The sequence below is a fragment of the Pseudomicrostroma glucosiphilum genome (assembly GCF_003144135.1).
Source record: "Pseudomicrostroma glucosiphilum strain MCA 4718 unplaced genomic scaffold BCV69scaffold_15, whole genome shotgun sequence".
Lineage (NCBI taxonomy): Eukaryota > Fungi > Basidiomycota > Exobasidiomycetes > Microstromatales > Microstromataceae > Microstroma > Microstroma glucosiphilum.
In genome coordinates, this window is record NW_020289927.1 from 275,219 (window position 1) to 293,194 (window position 17,976).

The 17,976-nt window shown below is 58.0% G+C and overlaps 4 protein-coding genes across 4 annotated transcripts; 3 read left to right on the top strand and 1 right to left on the bottom strand.

Moving 5' to 3' along the window:
* Positions 1-422: 422 nt before the first annotated feature.
* On the top strand, positions 423-4,507 carry BCV69DRAFT_68918 (hypothetical protein). The gene is made up of 2 exons (XM_025495447.1): positions 423-1,079; positions 1,338-4,507. Exons 1-2 carry the CDS (start codon positions 728-730, stop codon positions 4,277-4,279), a joined length of 3,294 nt encoding a protein of 1,097 aa, XP_025345794.1. The 5' UTR covers positions 423-727; the 3' UTR covers positions 4,280-4,507.
* Positions 4,508-5,757: 1,250 nt separating this feature from the next.
* BCV69DRAFT_301116 (hypothetical protein) lies at positions 5,758-8,245 on the bottom strand (the record flags this gene model as incomplete). Its single annotated transcript, XM_025494525.1, has 3 exons — positions 5,758-7,395; positions 7,589-7,793; positions 7,920-8,245. The coding sequence occupies 3 exons, from the start codon at positions 8,243-8,245 to the stop codon at positions 5,758-5,760; spliced, it is 2,169 nt and encodes a 722-aa protein (XP_025345795.1).
* Positions 8,246-10,654: 2,409 nt separating this feature from the next.
* BCV69DRAFT_301117 (hypothetical protein) lies at positions 10,655-11,503 on the top strand (the record flags this gene model as incomplete). The annotated part of the gene is made up of 4 exons (XM_025494526.1): positions 10,655-10,820; positions 10,913-11,039; positions 11,123-11,180; positions 11,267-11,503. The coding sequence occupies 4 exons, from the start codon at positions 10,655-10,657 to the stop codon at positions 11,501-11,503; spliced, it is 588 nt and encodes a 195-aa protein (XP_025345796.1).
* A 2,468-nt stretch (positions 11,504-13,971) lies between these two features.
* On the top strand, positions 13,972-16,798 carry BCV69DRAFT_301118 (hypothetical protein; the record flags this gene model as incomplete). Its single annotated transcript, XM_025494527.1, has 2 exons — positions 13,972-14,427; positions 14,513-16,798. The coding sequence occupies 2 exons, from the start codon at positions 13,972-13,974 to the stop codon at positions 16,796-16,798; spliced, it is 2,742 nt and encodes a 913-aa protein (XP_025345797.1).
* Positions 16,799-17,976: the final 1,178 nt, after the last annotated feature.

The window sequence follows — 17,976 nt, forward strand, 5'->3', positions numbered from 1 at the left end:
GGGATCACTGACACACTGGGCCGAGGTAGCAGCAGCAGCAGCACCACCACCACCACCACCAGCAGCGGCCCACCTACCATCTGCCAAACGTCGTCCTTGACGTGCTTGATTGATTGAGCGAGCGGATCACCCTCATTCCTCCGTCTACTCAATCCCCTCACTCACCTCGATCATTCATCATCCTCGCCACCTCTGCCACTTTCGCCACTTTAGCCAGCCGCGCCGCCTGCCGCCCTGAGCATCATCGATTCGCCCTCCCCCTCCTTTGCTGCCGCCAGGGCTGCAAATTTCTCAGCTTGGTCAGCCCTCGGGCACACGTCGCTGCTCGAGTAAGCCCCCCTGCCTTGGGTCAGCCAAGACACAGGCCCGCATCAAGCTCTATTCCTCGGACCACCTCCACCGCCTCACCTCCTCCTCGTCCTCTCAGCCCATCCCCCCCTACCCGCCGCATCGACTCCTGACAGGCCTTCGACCCAACGATTACACAGCCATAACAACACACTTTGTCTTGGCAGCCTCGCCTCTTCCCCCTTCCTGCCTCTCATTCCACACAGCGGCAAGGCTCATCTCGAATTCTCCGAGCCTGTCCTCCTTACACTCTTCATCACCTCGTCCTCTACAACATCAAAGGAAGCTCACTCGCCACACCCTCACCGGCCCCAGGCGTACTTCGCCTCCGGTCATCGTTCCCAAATCCCATAGCAAGTCAAGTCTGTCGCAGTCTTAGATGAGCCAAGGAGTAGACTACCAAGTTGGGAATGGAGGCGCGGGAGGGGAAAGTGAGGATCAAGAAAGAGGATTAGTGGGAGCAGTAGCAGCGGGCACACATGGCCAATCTCGTCCTTCCACAGCGGCGTCGTCATCCTCCTCCTCCTCCTCTTCACACCACCACACTGGTTGCGTGGCGTCGCACACCCACGTCTCTAGGTCCGGAGCTGGCATCGCCCACGCCGCTACCTCGCCCTCGTCGCCAGACTTTGGCTCTGCCAGAAGTACGCCACCCACGTCCCGATCACCATCCCGTCTTCTCGTCAAGAGGGGCGGGGAGCAACCAGTCTCTTCCTCGTCCTCTTCCATCGGTGAGTACATCCTTCGGGCAGTTGCAATATTTAGATACCTTGTCCGCGTCCCGGCTCATTATCGTGGGCCACGATGCAAGAGGCCGAACTTTGTCATATGCTCGCCTCGGGAGCGTTGCATAAGCACAAGCCTCTGGCGTCGGTCATCTCGTACCAATCTTGACTATCCCTCTTTGGTATGAACGTAGTACTGACTCACACTCTGCATCGTCTCGATCATCACTGCGACCCTCGCCCTACCCCAACTCTTCTTCACAGCTGATCCAGATATGGTGAAAACCGAGACTTCTGGTGTCTCGACGGATGCTGGTGACGACTCTGCTCGCATTCTAGGCAAGCGACCGGCACGTTCGCCACCATCCCCTACCACTACCGCGTCGGCCGGATCGTCGATGAGCAGAACCACCAACCCAGCAGCGTATACCAAGACGGCTACACAGACTCGCAGCATAGCCCGTCAATTGCTGGAACTGGTCACCTGCGCTTCATGCAACCGGCCCTACACCACACCGATCACTCTGCCATGCGGTCACTCGACATGTCTGCCTTGCATCAGTGCCAGGTTGAAGAACATTACCGCTATCAACCAAGCGGCAGCTGGTCCCTCTACAAGGACTACACATGTTCCTCCGAGACTGCCGCTGTGCACCATGACAGTGCCCTGCTCTGTCAACGGATGTCCTCGCTCGGCCATTGGGCAGGGACTGGGAGTGTGGGCTGGCTACAGCGCAGCATATGGTCCCCCTGACTCTGAAGCATGGGTTGACGAAGATGTGTCATCACCGGGAAACGATGACGAACAGGAGCAGCAGGCCTCGTCGGCAGAACGTGGATCACTCCCCGTGGATGGCTTCGTCGTTGGCGCAGACAATGAGAGTCTCCGACTCGGCGTCATTCCTCCGCAACTCAGGGAAAAGGCCAACACATTTGCTGTATCGCCCTTCCCATGGGAGCAAGACGGAGGCAACACCCTCTCTCTCCGACCGGACGTTACCCTTGCCAAGGCCGTCGCTGTTCTCCAGCGCTACGCCCTAGAACCTCCTGGGGAAGAACGTCGCAGTTCAGGCCAGCGAGCCCGAAGATCTCTCATCGGCTTTGCCACCGCTCGTCGCCATGCGGCCCATCACCCTTCTCACTTGGGTTTCTCATCATCATCATCACTATCCTCATCGTCTGGGTCTCACCGTCGTACACGCATGCCCGGCCGACCGGGCCCATCGTCGGTCTTGGCTCGTGGAACGGGGTACACAGAACATGCTATGCAACGCAATGGCCGTGCCGCCTCTAACACAAGACCTGGCACGACCAAGATTGCACGACACTTCTTGCCTATGCTCGGAGGCTCAGAAGCAGAACGCGAAAGCGGAAGCGTCGCCGGCGTCACTGCTGCCGACACTGACGATGAAGATGAGGAAGAAGGATATCATCAACACTATGGGCCGAATGTGTCTCGCACTCGTAGGAGAGCAGGGACAATGGGAAGATCGTATCGCTCGGGGAGATATGGTGGTGCGGAATTTGATGGCTCCGGTGGCGAGCAACAGGAAGACAGTGAAGTCAGCAGTGCTCAGAGCACACCAGAGGGTGGCTCGGCTGAAGAGACCGCTACGGTCGATCGATCCTCTGGCAATGCCAATACATTCGACGGCGCCTTTGGTCAACAATTGCAGCGACAGCAGTCGGAAGCTCAGGCAACAGCATCACACGAGCCCACTATCACCGTCGATGCCAGTGGCGCGGCCGTTGCAGTAGAGGCGCCCAAGGCCGTCCCTACGCCTCCGCCTGGCACAGTCGCAAGTACGATGGGAAAGCTGGACGAAGTCTTCAAGCTCACAACGCCCGAGCATCTACAGTCCGATCTCGTTGACACCCTCGAGTGTCAGTTGTGCTACTTCCTCCTCTACGAGCCCACTACCACGCCTTGCGGCCACACCTTTTGTCGAGGCTGCTTTGCACGCTCGCTGGATCACTCGAACAAGTGTCCTTTGTGCCGTACGACTATGCCGAGCTTCTCGTTCTTCCAGAATCACCCAAGTAATCAAGCGCTGATGAAACTGCTCACAAGTCAATGCGGCGCCCCGCAACCCAATGGCACTACCGGCGACGACAAGCTTGGAGACACAGAACGAAGTCGTCGTGAAGGGTCAGCTTCGTCGTCAACATACCCTCAAGAAGACTTGATGTCGCTGTCCCGGCTCGGCGTATTCGCCGACTCGCACACCGCTTCTTCTTCACCTTATCGCAACAGCGATGACGACGACGACGAAGCTCTCTCTTTCGGTCTTCGCCACCTCTATCACGAGCGAGCACTGACAATTGAAGAGGAAGAACGTCAAACTTCTTCGTGGATGCCCATCTTCGTCTGCACCCTAGCCTTCCCCACCATGCCTACCAACTTGCACATCTTTGAGCCTCGCTACAAGCTCATGATCCGAAGATGTCTGCAAGGTCCCGGTCCTGGACGATTTGGAATGGTCTTGCCCTCGCGTAGCTCCACGGGTCCCGTGCCTGGCCTGCACGAGTACGGCACTATGCTCGAGATCAAGAATCACACGATGCTCCTCGATGGCAGGTCCATGCTCGAGACGGTCGGATGGAGGAGATTCAGGCTGCTGGAAAAGAACGGTGTGGATGGGTACACCACTGGCCGAGTCGAGTACTTTGACGACATCTCGTCGGGAGAAGTCGCCGCGGAGGAGGAGAGTGTAGTGGCCAGCAACCGGGAAGCAGTCGCAAGGAGGGACAGGGCTGAGCAGGAGAGGGTCTCAGCTTCCAGCGCTTCTCAAGCTGGGTCTCCAGCGGCACCGGAAGGTGACACCAACGCATCTTCTCAAGCTTCCAGTGAAGCGTCTGCTCCTGGGACCGCACCAGTGCAAGAAGCGTCGAGCGCAGCTACAACGCCTCTTCCTCCAGCGGAGCAAGCCCCTACCATGACCGACCTCATCCGCACTGCTACGTCCTTCATCGAGCTCCTGCGCACGCAAACCCAGACAGGTCTCTTTGAGCAAATCGTCGCCACCTACGGCCCTGTCCCGCAGCCCCTGGAAATTGACAAGCTCAGCTGGTGGCTAGGAATGGTCTTGCCCATCGACGAGCACGCCAAGAGTTCTTTGCTCCCCGTGAGGAGTCCGAGGAAGAGATTGGAGATGATTGCTACGTGGATTGAGCGGATCGAGGGAAGTTGGAGGTCAGGGAGATGACTAGGCTTCGGCATCGGCTTTGCTGGAGTTGTGCAGTGGGGTAGAGAGGCGCTTTCCGGCATTGCGAGGGGAGGTGGGGATGCGCAGAGGAGGGCGGCTGGGAGAAGACAGTGGGATGGGAGCCGTGAGGACGAAGGTGAGGAGGTAGCAGAGGAGGAGGTGTTCATTGCCCCTCTCGGGGCGAGAATTAGAAGAGGCCCCTCGGCTCTCCTCTCGTCTCTCGTGCTCCTACTAGCCCTCTTCCTTGCGTCGCACCTGCTGCCACACTACCCCAGTCGAGAGGCTCAGGATGTCTCAGGGGCAGGAGCGGCGCCGGGACAGGCACAGGGACAGGTACACGGTCTAGGAAGAGATTGGTAAGGGCAGTAGTGGTGGTGGTGTGTCCCCTTCAAAAGTTTTCCCGCTTTCGTCTTTCTCCCCCCCGTCCTCCTCCATTCCAATGATCCCCTGCACTCATGCTTCCACTACCCTCCCTCTCTCGCTCCTCACTCCCACACACTATGTCCTGTCTTCACATGGCTCCATCGCTCCCTTGCTCTCGCTCTCTTGCTCGCTTCTTTGCTTGCTTGCTTGCTCGGATTGGGTCTGCTCGCTATCTCTACACACACTCGCACACACACATGTATACATACATACATTTGACTTTTACTTGCTTGCTTACTTGCTTGCTTGCTTGCGCAGAACCAGAAACAGACCTTGGGTTTAGGTATGGGTTTGGATTTGGGTTTTGGTCTGGGTCTGGGCTAGCGAACTGAGAGTTGCGATCATGCTGGCGAAATGTGTGTATAGGGCGCCAGGAGGGTAAAGGGGGTGGTGACGCTCGATTTCTCCTTTCATTTGTTCACTCCTTCACTTACTCACTCGATGAGAGACTTGACTCATCGTCATTTTCAGTTAGATCTCTTCGACTGAGTACAACTCTATTCCTTCGAGCTCGTGTCGTGCGTGTGTGCGTGACTGGCTGACTGACTGACTGACTACCTGACTAGACTAGAATGAGTCGCTCAAAGTAAAAAAGACTCGCCAGGGATCCTGCGCCGAGCCTAGCCTAGCCCAGCCCAGCTTAAATTGGAATCGGATCAGAGGCAAAAGGGCAATGACTGAGTGACTGAGTGACTGAGTGAGTGACTGAGTGAGTGAGTGAGTGACAGAGGGTAGCAAACAAAAGGCAATGGCATCCGGGTGTCGCCAAAGAAAGGTTTAAAGAGCCAGAAATGGGGGTGACGGAGCTATATTATACACAGGGTGAAATTACTGGGAGTGGACTACCGAAGCAGAGGGGAGCGAGAGTGGGTGACCCGATGGAAAGGGGCAGTGTGAGGGGCAGGGGCAGTGGCAGTGACGGGAGACGACCAGTGATAGGGCTAGGGCTAGGGCGATGGCCAAGCGGGGAGAGAGAGTGTTCCGTATGTTCTGTGTCGTACGTGCGCTGTGTGTAGGTTGCTAGAGCTTGGATGAGCTCGTGACCTGTTCGACGGCTAGGACTCGACCTTTTCCGTAGTGACGGCCACTGCGACAGAAGGGGCTCGGCTGCCGCTCGCTGCAGAAGCAGAGGAGGGAGACCTCTTCTGCACAACTTCCTCCTCGAGGGACTGAGCTGTCTCGCTTTCTTGACGTACTCGCGCCGTCTCCTCTGCCTCGTCTTCCTGATCTGCCCCATCCTCCATCTCCAGCACCTGCTCCCCTGCTAGCTTAGCAGTAAGACTCTTGACCTCCTCCTCAAGCCTTCCTACCCTCACCTCCCACCCTGCCCTCTCCTCGGCCAACTTGCGCTCAACCGTCGCCTCCAACACCCTCGTACTCTTCTGCAACGTCTGCAACAACGCATTACTCCTTCGCACTTGATCCTCGAGTGTGAGCTTGAGGGTGCGGGAGTCGCTTAGAGAGTCGTAGAAGGAGGAGAAGAGGGAGAGGAATTGAGCCTTGGAGGCGAGAGCGTGGGTGATGGGGGAGGGAGAGGTGCTGGAGCTAGAGACGGGGACGGTATCGATTCCTGGGGCTGCTGCTGCCGCTGCGCCCGAGGCTGAAGGGCGGCCGTGTGAGGAGTGGTCATTGGCGCCTACGCTGCCGCCGCCAACGAGGCGTGCGGTGTGGTATGCTGGTGATGGCAGGGTAGCCGTGTGCGGAGCAAAGCGAGAGGAAATGGGCGTCAAAGCTGGCCCTCGCGATGCAGAGGCATGCTGGTATGCGGTATGCGAGGCACCGCCAGCCGAAGCCGAACCGTATGTTCGTGCTTCGACGCCCGAAGGGCTCTGCAGACGCGGCGAGGCTGGCCCAGCTGCTGCGACTGCTCCATCGTTGCTGTCGGCGCTACCAGGAAGGTCGCTGGCGTTGGACCGAGCATGCGGAGAGTAATTCGGCTGCTGGCGATGCTGCTGCTGCTGATGATGATGATGCGGATGCCGTGAGTACCTGCTCTCCGAAGCTCTGCTCCCTTCGCCACGAGGGTCAATGGGGCCACCTGCTCCCTCGCTTCTGTCCAAGAAAGCGACTCGAGTGGGAGGTGCGCTTCTGGATACCGGACCGGCATCTGAAGCTCGCTGCTGTGACAGTTGCGGCAGGGAAGCATGCGAGGGCAGCTCGGAAGCTCGAGGAGCTGATGCCCGGCTGCCAGTGGTTCCGCGATGGTACTCGTAGACGGCAGTGGGTGCAGTAGTGGGAGCAGCGGCAGTAGTCGGCACATCGATGTGCAGCTTGCTCGCCTTGGCATGGGCTGCGTCTCCTCTCCTCATGGCCAATGGCATGCTACTGCCATCGAAGGACGAGGAGGAGGTGACAGAGTATGCAGCCTCATCTGGTGCGTGCATCGAGTCGTAGTGCTGCCGTTGGCGCTGATACTGGGACTCTTGCTGCGAGTGAGGATACTGTTGACCGGGATGCGAGGTAGAGGAAGAATCTGGGTGTTCGCGGGGAGGGGAAGGCTGGTGTGGGGAAGCATCGCGGTGGGAAGGAGCGTCGGGCTGGACGTCATCGTGGTTGCGCGCGCGCGGGAGGAGACTACTGCCCCTGGGCGGCAATGTCCGTTGTTGGTGATTGTGATAGTAGTGATGTGTCTGCCGGTCCTGGTCTGCCTGGTTGACGTCGAGTGCTGCGATTGTGCGGGGAGAGTGAAAGGACTGAGGGGAGCAATGTACAGTCGATGGCAGTAGCGAGCGTGTACGTGAATGTCAGTCTATCAGCTTCTCCTCGGCGGGGCGGCATCAGGCGGGGGCGACCTCGGCTTCCCACGCTCCGCCTTGCTCCCTTGCTCTGGGTCCCGCCGACGCCTACGCCTGCCCGCCCGCCCGCGCTGCAGCTGCTTCTACTCACAGATGACCTCGCAGCGCTGTCCATCGTATACGAATCCCTTGGCCTCTTGGGCAGGAAGTCATCGCTGCTACCTTTGACCCCCGAGGAGGAGAAGCTGTCGAAGGAAGGCAACTGCGTACGCATGGGAGGCATCGCAGAGTACGAGGAGAGAGATGCCGAGGGCAATGCTGTGCTCCTGCTCGAGCCTCGAGAGTAGGTCGAGTAGCTAGAGGGATAGAGGGCGGAAGAAGGGGGTTGGGGGGTGTAGGGGATCAATACAAATGGATACAGCATGAAGCAGCATGTCATCTCCTGATCAGCCTGCCTGCAGGGCTAGCCCGATAGCACTCACCCTGGGTAGTCGTCTCGCCTGCCCTCGTCCGCCTCTGCTGCTTCCGCGCTCCTCTTGATGCCCCTACTTCCTACGTCTACCTGCTGTTGCCTTCCTTGCAGACGAGACGCTGACGCTGGCAGCGAGGGTCCTGCCAAGAGAGGCGGGGATGGGCGAGAGGGATGCTCCATAGCGGCGGCTGTAGTAGCTGTAGCTGCAGACGAGTAGCTCGGCTGCTCAGCAGAGTAGGCCTGTCGGCTCCCACTTGAGCTAGACGGTCGGCGTAGATGATGATAAGACAGACTGGACTGCTCTGCAGGTCGACCTAGAGTGGTAGCGGTAGCCATGAGGTAGGGAACGGACAAGGGAATAGGGGGAGGGGATAGGAGGCTGATTGGAGGATGCAAATGAGAGTGGAGAGGAATGCAAGGTGCGACACTGAGGTGCCGATGGTGCAGAGGATGGAACAATGGCCGGCCGAGGTGAAAGCCAAGCAATGAACCAAGAGGATGTGTCGGCAGCGAGGTGAGGTGAGGTGAGGTCTAGGACAAGGTAGCTGAGAAGGGGTGTGGCGAATGACGGTGAAGGCGGCGGGGGCGGCGAGGCCCCTCTTTGTGTGCTGGCTTGCTCTTGCTTGTTTGGCTGGTATCGGCGGCACAGTGGACCGGTGTGATGCGTCTAGACGCCCAGATTACGCAGTGAGCTATGCTTTGCCGAGGACGGAGAAGTGACTGACATCTGGGCCCATTCAGGGTAAAGCAGTCGATCGAGGGCGTCAAACGGAAGGCGGCGGACATCAGCGGTGGGAAGCGAAGCTGTGGCTCCCTCCTCGCTCCTTTCTCTCGTACGGGCCGCACGGTTCCACACTCTCTGACGGCGCGCACCATGACCCAGGGTCAGGGCGCAGGCAGATTGAGGGGGAGAAGACTTCTATCCTCCTCAGATGCCCACCTTTGTCTCTCTGCCCTTGCCACCACTGTTCTGCGCCCGCCGATGCAGATGCTCCTCCTTGCCGGTCAATGCTCTTGGAAGCACCTTGTGTTTGGCTCTGGCCTCTTCTCCAAGAAGCTTTCCGGCAGCTCCAGAGGCGGAAGAGTGGCGTCGCTTAAATCGCCGAATTCCGCGCTCCTCTCCGCCGCCAAGGTTTTTGACATGGCTCTCCTTCTTTCCCGCCCACTCGCCCCCCGCTCCCCCGCGCCTGAAAGAAGCCCTCGTGGTTCGCGTCATATCAGATAGGCGTGCTGTACGTTGCGTACTGGGCGTATGCACTGGAATCCTCGACTCGGCCTGCACAGCGAGCAGATCTTGGTCTTACGATACATCACACATTGACCCCCAGGGCGCAGTCTCAGCCCATCCTTGTTCCTTCTCCCAGGGGCTCGAGCGGAAGCAAGCAAAGGCGAGGGCGGCGAGGGCGGCGAGGGCGCATACGCGGAAAGGGGGGCCAAGGGAACAACCGGAACGCGGGCGAGGGGCGCAGGCGCGGGAGGCGGAATCCAGCCAACCAGGGAGGGCGATTTCACGAGGAGGCCAGGGAGACAGACGGACGCAGCCGCTTGGGTCCAATCCAGCCTTGGCCTTGCGCCGACACCTTGAGCGAATGCCGCTCTCCGGCTGCTCCCCCCCTTTGCCTTGGCAAGTCCAGCTAGCTGGACTGGGACCCAACGCAATCCAGGCTTACCCCTCGCAGCTACTGCGATGCAACTTTTAGACGAGGGCGTAGCTCCTTTCTCGCTGTTTCTTTTCTGGGCTCACCAGCCTCTGAGCACCCGTGACACTCCCCCGCCTCTGCCGGCACATTCACCCCAGTGCCGCCTTACTCGTGTGATCTTAAGCTCGGCATATGGGTGCATCGGGATACCACGGGACGGTCCACTGGGTGCCTGTAGACCAAGACGCCAATGGGGGCGGCGACGGCGGCGTCTTTGGGGGGTTCCCATGGCTTTGGACCTTCACCATCGATCCTGCCTTGACACCCACTTTTCGGCGTCTGGGCGTTTTCTCTCCGCTCGCCCTCACTGGGCGGGCTGGCTGGGCTGGATTGTCCAGGACGCCACCGCTTAGCCTTTCTGAATTCTGATACTTACTTCTCTGTGGCCAACCCTCCCCCGTCCAAGGGTCTTCATTCCGCCCTTTGGGGCGACTCCGACGTCAAGCTCCAACCGAGTAATCTCGATCACCCCCTCGATCACACGCAGCAGGGAGGATGTTCGAGGCCTCGCAATCCTTTCACGCCTGTGTGCTTACGCCCACCTGGTATCTTTTCCAACACCAGGCTGGGCTCAGGGCACTCGTCTGATCACGTTCATCGTATCCCACTAATACGGGCTTTGCTTGTGTGATGCAGATGGCGCAGTCGAGGGTCCAGGTGAACAAGATCAGTCTTGCCCTTGCATCTGTGACCCTTCTCTGTCCCCCTCACCTCCCGATCCAAACGCCGAGGCGACGCCATGGCGATTGCCTGATACGCAAGCGAGTAGACCCGTCACTTCCGTTCACCCGATTCCCACACTCCACCCCGGTACTGTACCAGATCTGCGTTCTGGTTTGGCATCGTACCGAGATTGGCAACGGCTCCGACACTTCCGATAACCGAGGGCGAGGTCCGGCTCCGCTGAACGGTGTGCCTCCACAAGCGCTATTCCAGACGCCGGCCGCACCTTACTTCCGCTAATTTTGCCCAATGCACGCCCTGGCCTGTGATCTACCTAAGTCTTGTAGTACACGATAGTATACGTTGGCTTCAGCTTGAAGAAATGACAGCCTACCTTCCAATCGACATTCAGTCTCTGCTGCCGCGCACCAGTCCCAAGACGGCTGAGCTGCCACAGGTTGGCGGCAAGGCGCCTGCTTTGCCCGCTTCGGCAAGCACGTCTTACAATCAGGGTGCAGGCACCTTGGTTGCCTTTGTCAGACATTGTGGTGAGCAGAAATAGATTTTCCCAGGTCTCAGCTGAGCTAGACACACAAGGGCTGACACATGCACCGCACATGTGCTGTTCGGTCGGGTTCAGGGTGTCCGTTTGCGGAAAAGGAGGTGCGATTGCTCTCTCAGGTGGCCAAGGAGAAGCCAGAAGTGCAGATCGTAGTCGTGCAGCACTCTAGCGAAGAGGAGACCAAGGAATGGTGGGGCAGGATTGAGTGAGTACAGAGGCTTGGGACATGTAATGTACGTTGCAAGCGTAGCAAGGTACAAGCTGACAATGTGCGACCGTACTCTGTAGTGGGCCGAAGCTGCTGCCTAAAGCAAAGCTTGTGGCCGATCCAGAACGGGACGTCTATGTGAGTGTCCAGAATGAGGGCAAGAAATTCGGCCTCACAGTGAGCAATCGCTGATGTTTTCGCCTTGTTCTCGCACTGGTCTGCAGGCCAACTTTGGCATTGGGGTTCTCCCCTGGTCTGGCCTCTTCTCTCGCTCAATGATCAACTCGCTAATGGAGCGCAAAAAGGAAGGCATTGTCAATACCACTACCGGAGGCGGAAGCTGGCGATGGCAAAACAGCGGAGGACTAGCAGTGGATACCAAGGGGACTGTCACGTGGGTCAAGGTGGCTCAGGATGCTGGAGATGTGTGCGATTATGTGGAGGCGGCAAAGTCATTGTGAGCAGGCGGAGCAGTGGTGAAGGGTTCGTGGGAAAGATTGGGCCAAAGGGCAGTGAGCGGCCCGATGGGCCCGATCGCGATACAGTATACTTCTCGACTGAGAAAGAAAAATCCGATTAAGCGACGAATAGACTGATGATCTGGCCTACATCGAGTGGAGAGCGTGTCGTGCCTGCGCCTCGCAAAATCTTGGACGCTCGCTACCCGAGCATTGGGAGTGCCTCCCGAGCATCGTCGGTTGCCACGTCAACAACGTCAAATTTGAAGTTCTGGGTGTACAACGGCTGTGGTGTCGTCTGGCTCTGCAGTCTTGCCTTTGAGTTGAGGTTCCTTCAGCCTCGTCGTGGCGTCAAGAGCTGAACCCAGTCCTTGCTGATGACAGACGACAACCTCGGCTCCGACGCCCGATACCTACTCTCACGCTACACACTTCGCGGACCTACACCTCACAAGTCGGTCAGCGTTGAGCTCCTACCATCGTCTTGAAACAATCGGTCTTCCGATCACACCGAGGTCTTCGGATGCGCCGTGTCGTCATGGCTTGCTGACAAACAGCTTCAGGGGGAGGTTCGACACTTTTGACGCCATCTCGTCTACGGAGTGCTCAGCAAACGCTCGACTGCGCGCCTGTCAGCAAGCATGCTTTGCCGGGCGTGCTTCACTAGGACCGGCCGTTGCTGTGTGTTGAACACAAGCCTGAGGTAGCTTGTGGAAGCGAGCGGAACACGAAACGGCCCTTTTCTGGGCGGCCATAGCCTGCGCCTCCGTCCTTGCAGCTCTCAACGGCACTACTTCACTTTTCTAGGAAGGACAGCCATCGACGCCTCCTTTGAGCCTCACTGCAGCGCCCTACCCGCAAAGCAGCTCAAACGCCGACGTCGTGACAACACTTGGCCTCTCTGGAGATTCGTGAGAAGGTCAGCTCGGCGCACAGAGGGGAAAAGGCCCGCAAGTCTCCTTCGGCCTTGGGTCTTTCAAGGCGCACTTTGCAGCTCTGCTGCCGCTTCTAAGAAGTCGAAGGTCTGCGCCTGTCTCATTGCCCTCGAAAGAGGTCGCTGATAGCCGGCCCTTTCTTAGTGCCGCCCCGCTTGCTAGTCGACTGACGCCCGAAAGCTGCTGTTGCATTTTGCAATCTTCGGGCGCAAGTCATCATCACCAATTCACGTCGTGGAGGTTGGTTCCCGCCCCTTGTCAAACCGCCTCCGATCATATTTGCTTCTTTCGCACCACCGTTCCTCCTCGAATCTTTTCGGCGATACACACCGTACTCTTTGGTCGATTTCGTACCTTGGAGCTTCGAGCGAACTCCTCACCCTCGTCGCGCACATATCTGATGTCGCAAATCGTCCAGCAAGGTATTGGCTTCTTCTTTCCTTTCTTTCGACCCTCTCTCTCTGCTTTTGCTTTATAGCGGGGAGAGAGTCTTCGCCTTCTTAGCGAGCGTGCGCTGTCCTCGAGCAACGCCTTAGACTTCGACATCATACCACTTCTACTTCTACTTCCCAAGCATGTCACGAGAACGTCCGGGAGCTTCTTCCTTGGCTCCCAATCGACCACCGCGTGATCCTTCTACACGACAAGCCCAGCCGGAGGGGAGGAGCGTTACAGACGCTTCTGGCCAAGCTGACAAAGGTGAGTTGGGTGAATATGTCGTGGGTGAGGATGATAGATGGTCACAGAGGTAAAAGCTCCGAGTGGTCGGAACAAAAGGGATGTTGCTGCTGCTGCTGCAGCCGCCGCCGTCGCCGTCATTGCCGTTGTCAGGCACGAGATTGGTTTCGGCGCAGCCACTCAGGGCAGATTCGCAAGCCAGGGCAGGCGGCAAGGGTGAACCGTAACGTTGCCATCGGCGAATCGCGGGGCCATATGGATCAGACAAGGCAGGCAGGCAGCCAAGAAGGCAGGCAGACAGATGGTGGGTGATTGGTTCGACAGCCTGAGCAGCTCAGCAGAGCGTCGCCGCCGTTTGTTCCTCGTCGCTGCCCCTGCCTCGCCCGCTTCCCAGCCCAGTTGAGACTGGAGTAAAGGTCCAGCCCGGGCTCGCTGGCTCCATCGTTGCTGCTTTCTTCTTCTGTTGCTGACTCTTCTTGCATCACACCTTCCCTCACGTACCTTACTCCCCTCTTCTCGTCTTGGGTAGTAGCGGCCTCGGGTTCAACTCCCAGTCGCAGGCAACAATCTTTGCTGCCCAGCCAGCCCGATCCCCCACGCACCCGGAAGAACCCTACGCCTGCTCGACAAACAGCACAACATCGCCAGGGAAGAGGACGAAGCTCTGTTCCTCGATCACATCCTCATCATCATCATCATCAGCATCAGCATCAGCATCAGCGTCAGCAGGAGCAGCAGGCCATTTCTTCGCAGCCTATACATCTCCAGATCGATACGATAGGTGGACGACAGGATCCCCCTGCCATCTCTCGTAACCCCAGCAGGCCCGCCTACGTGGCAGCACCCTTTGCGGCCACCATGGCCACACCTCCCGGACCACCTACACAGTCCTACCACATGTCTAGTCAGATCCAGCCCTCGGAGCAACTTGAAGCTCCTCAAATAGACTCACAAGGAGGGCTCAAAGGCCAGCAGCAGCAGACAACGTACCGGCCAGGAGATGTAGAGACTGGTATGCGTCCAGGTGCTGCGCCTCTGGCCTATTCAGGGCCTACTTCCTCAGGGGGCCCTCCCAAGCCTACTACTAGCCCGGGCCTGCAACCTTTATCAACTGCCAATCCACCGATGTCTGGGTATATGGAGCCTCGTCCGACGCAACCAGCGACTTCTGTAGCACGAGGGGACGCACCACAGCATACAACATTTGACTCCGGCGCAAAGTATGGGACTCGTCTACCGTCACAGAGCTTCATGACCGGCAATACCTTTCCCGGGGCACCACCAGAGCAGACACCAGCCTACTATGGCTTCGCGGTGAGTATAAATGCTGTAGTTTGGTATACCAGCGTTTGAGGGCGTTGTTCTGAAGCCTTCCTCACACCTTTACCTTCTCTTGTAGAACTTCCAACCGTACCCCGCCTACTATGCCAGTGCAACGCCTGGTAATGTCGCAATGGCACCACAAGTGCAGCAGATGCAATCGACGGGCTTGGGTGTGCCACAGGGTCTCGTATATGGTCAGCAATACCCATCCTACTATAACGAGGGCCAACTCCACGCAGGCTATGGAGCAGTCCACCCAGCACCTGCAGATTATCAAAACTGGCACACAGGGAGCAATCTCGTTTATAGCGGCAATGCCAACGTCATGAGCCATCAACGCCAAGGAAGTTTTACCGAGGACCCGCTCGATCCATCTTTCGGAGGCCAAGTACTCGGACAAACGCCATACGCTAGCGCCTTCAACAGCAATACCCCTCAGCTACAGCAGACCGGGACGATGCAAACTCAGCGCCGGACATCGCCCCTATCGACTTCGGGCAGGCGCAGCGAGCATAGGCCAGCCGATACACGCTCCGAGCACGTGATGTGGGTGGGCAATGTACCCACCGACGCTACGCAAGAGGAGCTGTGGTCAATCTTCTCGACTCTGCCTCCTCTGCCCCAGCAAGATCAGGAGGGTGAGCAGGAGCGCGAACGCTGGCCTCATGGGATCCTCTCCATCTTTATCATCGCGAGGTCGAACTGTGCCTTTGTCAATTACACTACGCCAGACTATCTCACTCGGGCTGTAGAATTCTTCCACGGGAAGTCACTCCGTCCGCATGATGCTCGATGCCCCAAATTGGTATGTCGTATCAGGAAGAAAGACGAAGAAGCCGCGGCTGGCGTGGCCGGCCAACGGGGAAAGGGTATTCATGTTGCGTGGCTCAAGGAGCACAACAGGAGACTCGAAACGTCCCGTCGCACCGATCCTGCCTCTTCCTCACAATCCCCATCCACTTCGACAGCTGCTGTACAAGTCTCGGGCGGTCTGGCTCCTCCTCACGAGCGCTTCCTGTCAGAGTCGGCATCTGTTGAACCCTCCTCGGGGACCGCAACGCCGCGCTCTGGTCCTCGTGCGCCGCCAGCTGCAGAAGCTTCCAGCTTCGAGAGGACTGCTTTTGACCAAACACAGTCGGCGTCTGACCCTTCCTACGCCAGCACTAACTCGGAGGTCTTGAGTCATCGTGCTTTCTCCAAGCGATACTTCCATCTGAAGAGCCACAATGTAGAGGAGCTCGATCGAGCGGTCGAGACGAAGACTTGGACCACACAGCCTCACAATGAGTCTTTCCTGGATCAAGCTTTCCGCCACAGCGAGGTGGTGTACCTCTTCTTTTCGGCAAACCAGAGCGGACGTTTCTATGGCTACGCGAGGATGACCGGTGGCATTCCTTCAGACGCAAAGCAGCAAGGACTGACAGTGTCTGGCCTGTCTCACCCTTCCGTGGACACATTGGCGCCGACGACTGTGGTCAAGGATTCTCCTCCTCCGATGACGCCACCTGAAGAGCTAGAGACACCAGCCTCGACGGAGGTCAAGATGTCATCCGAAGAAGCCGAGAAGCCGCTCACACAGACCTGGCCTATCGGACGAGAAGTACGTGAGCGGAAGACCTCATCTGCGGATGGAGCAGCAGACATCTCGGGTGACAGCTCCGCTGGTGGAGGCATCGTACACTCTGACAGCTCCAAGAATTACAGGCTGCGGGCTCGCGATAGACAGAGGAGAAATAACGACGAGCCAGGAACGTCAAAGGCCGACGAGGTCAAGGGCGATTCGCCTCAGAAAGCGTCGGTAGCCTCCGGACTAGACCCCGTTTCCCCTCAATCTTCGGACCGCAGACCTTCATCTGGAGGGCGACCTAGTAGCTGGACCTCATCCGCCGACCTTGTGGAAGATCTAGACCGTACGCTGGACTTTTCCTCCTCGCCCAGGGAGTCCCGAGCTGCCGAGCAGCACATCACCAGATCGTTGATCCACAACTTGCGCCTGGACCAAATCGACTCTCAAGAGAAGGTCTTGAGACTGCAGAGAACGCTCGATGAGCCTCATGGACAGTCTGTCGACGCAGCAGATGAGGGACAGGGCCAGAGGGGTCTGTCGACTGCCTCTCCGGTAGGCAGTGGCAAAGCTACTCCTCTTTCACCCGCTCATCCTTTCACCATCGAGTGGCTACAGACGATCCCTTTGCCCTTTGGGGTGGTGAAGCACCTCAGGAACCCTTGGAACGAAAACAAGAGCGTACGCGTTGGTCGAGATGGCACGGAGCTTGCCGTCGAGACGGGCGCTGAGTTGCTGCGCATATGGGACGACCATGTAGGGAAGCAGGAGGTGTCCAACAGTCGGCGAGAGTCTTGATGCTTCTCGAGGACGTTCAAGAAATGAGAAATCACAACTGACGAGCCGCTGCACCATCAACGAACAAAAATGCAAACAAGCACACCATTCATTATTCCCCTTTCAAGACCTTCACATACGCCGCCATGCAGCGCGGCAGTAACGATATCAGCGGTCATCTTTACTCTTGGAGAGCTTATCTATACACGCATTGCCTCCAGTTCCATCATCGCAAAACTCATCTATCCATTACACTCATCATCAACATCGCTCGGTCTTTATCGAGGAGCAACGGGCTTGGTCCCTTTGCACCTCACACATGGCGTGTTTTCGCGCCAAGCATATACTCTCCCTTAGATGAATCACACTTGTCGCGTCTTCGTAACGGTATGCTTCACTTCGTCACCTCATCTGTCATCTCTCCCTCTCTCTCTCCTGTATTCTCTATCTGCACTGTCTATACACGCATCAGTACCCCTTGTCTTTGCACCGTGTGAAGTGAGAAGATGGCTCACGGCTGAGCGCATCCTGCCGTTGGGCCCGCCTCTGCCTGCTCCGCGCATTGGCCCTGGATGGGACCGCATATAGCCACTATGGTGCCGTCGGGCTGCTCGAAACGAGGCAGCTTCCCCTTGGTCCAGCGCGTCTGACTGCTCCTTCCTCACGCCTCGCTTCCCTCTTGTCCATCTACCTACCTACATCTGCTTCACTGCTGCCGGTCTACTACGTTCTTTACATCACGTCTAAATTTGACAGCTCACAGCCACGCGTTGCTGTGCTGCTGCTGCTGCTACCATTCACCCCCCTTCTGCCAAGCCCGAAGGGTATCCCACGGGGACCAAGGTGAGTCTCAAGTTGCCAATCAGAGCTCTTTCTTTGAGGACCTCTTTGCCTGCCCCGCTCCTTCCCACGACGACCTTTCACGTAGGGTCAAGGCTGAAGCTCTCGGCTGGGCTGGAAAATCCGGGGAAGCGGGGCGCCAAGGGCTCACCTCGCATAGGCGCTTCTACTGGGCTGCAGTGCCGGAGGGAAGGTGGTGTGATGCGGGCGGTGATGTGGGCATGATGACGTTGGCCTTCCTCTCCCCAACTTCGACGCCAGCTCGGCGACGCAAGCGATTGGGGCCAGCTGCCAATCAGACACCAGCCCTTGAAGGGGTGCGGCAGCCCTTTGCAGCTCCGGACCTCAGCAAATTGTGG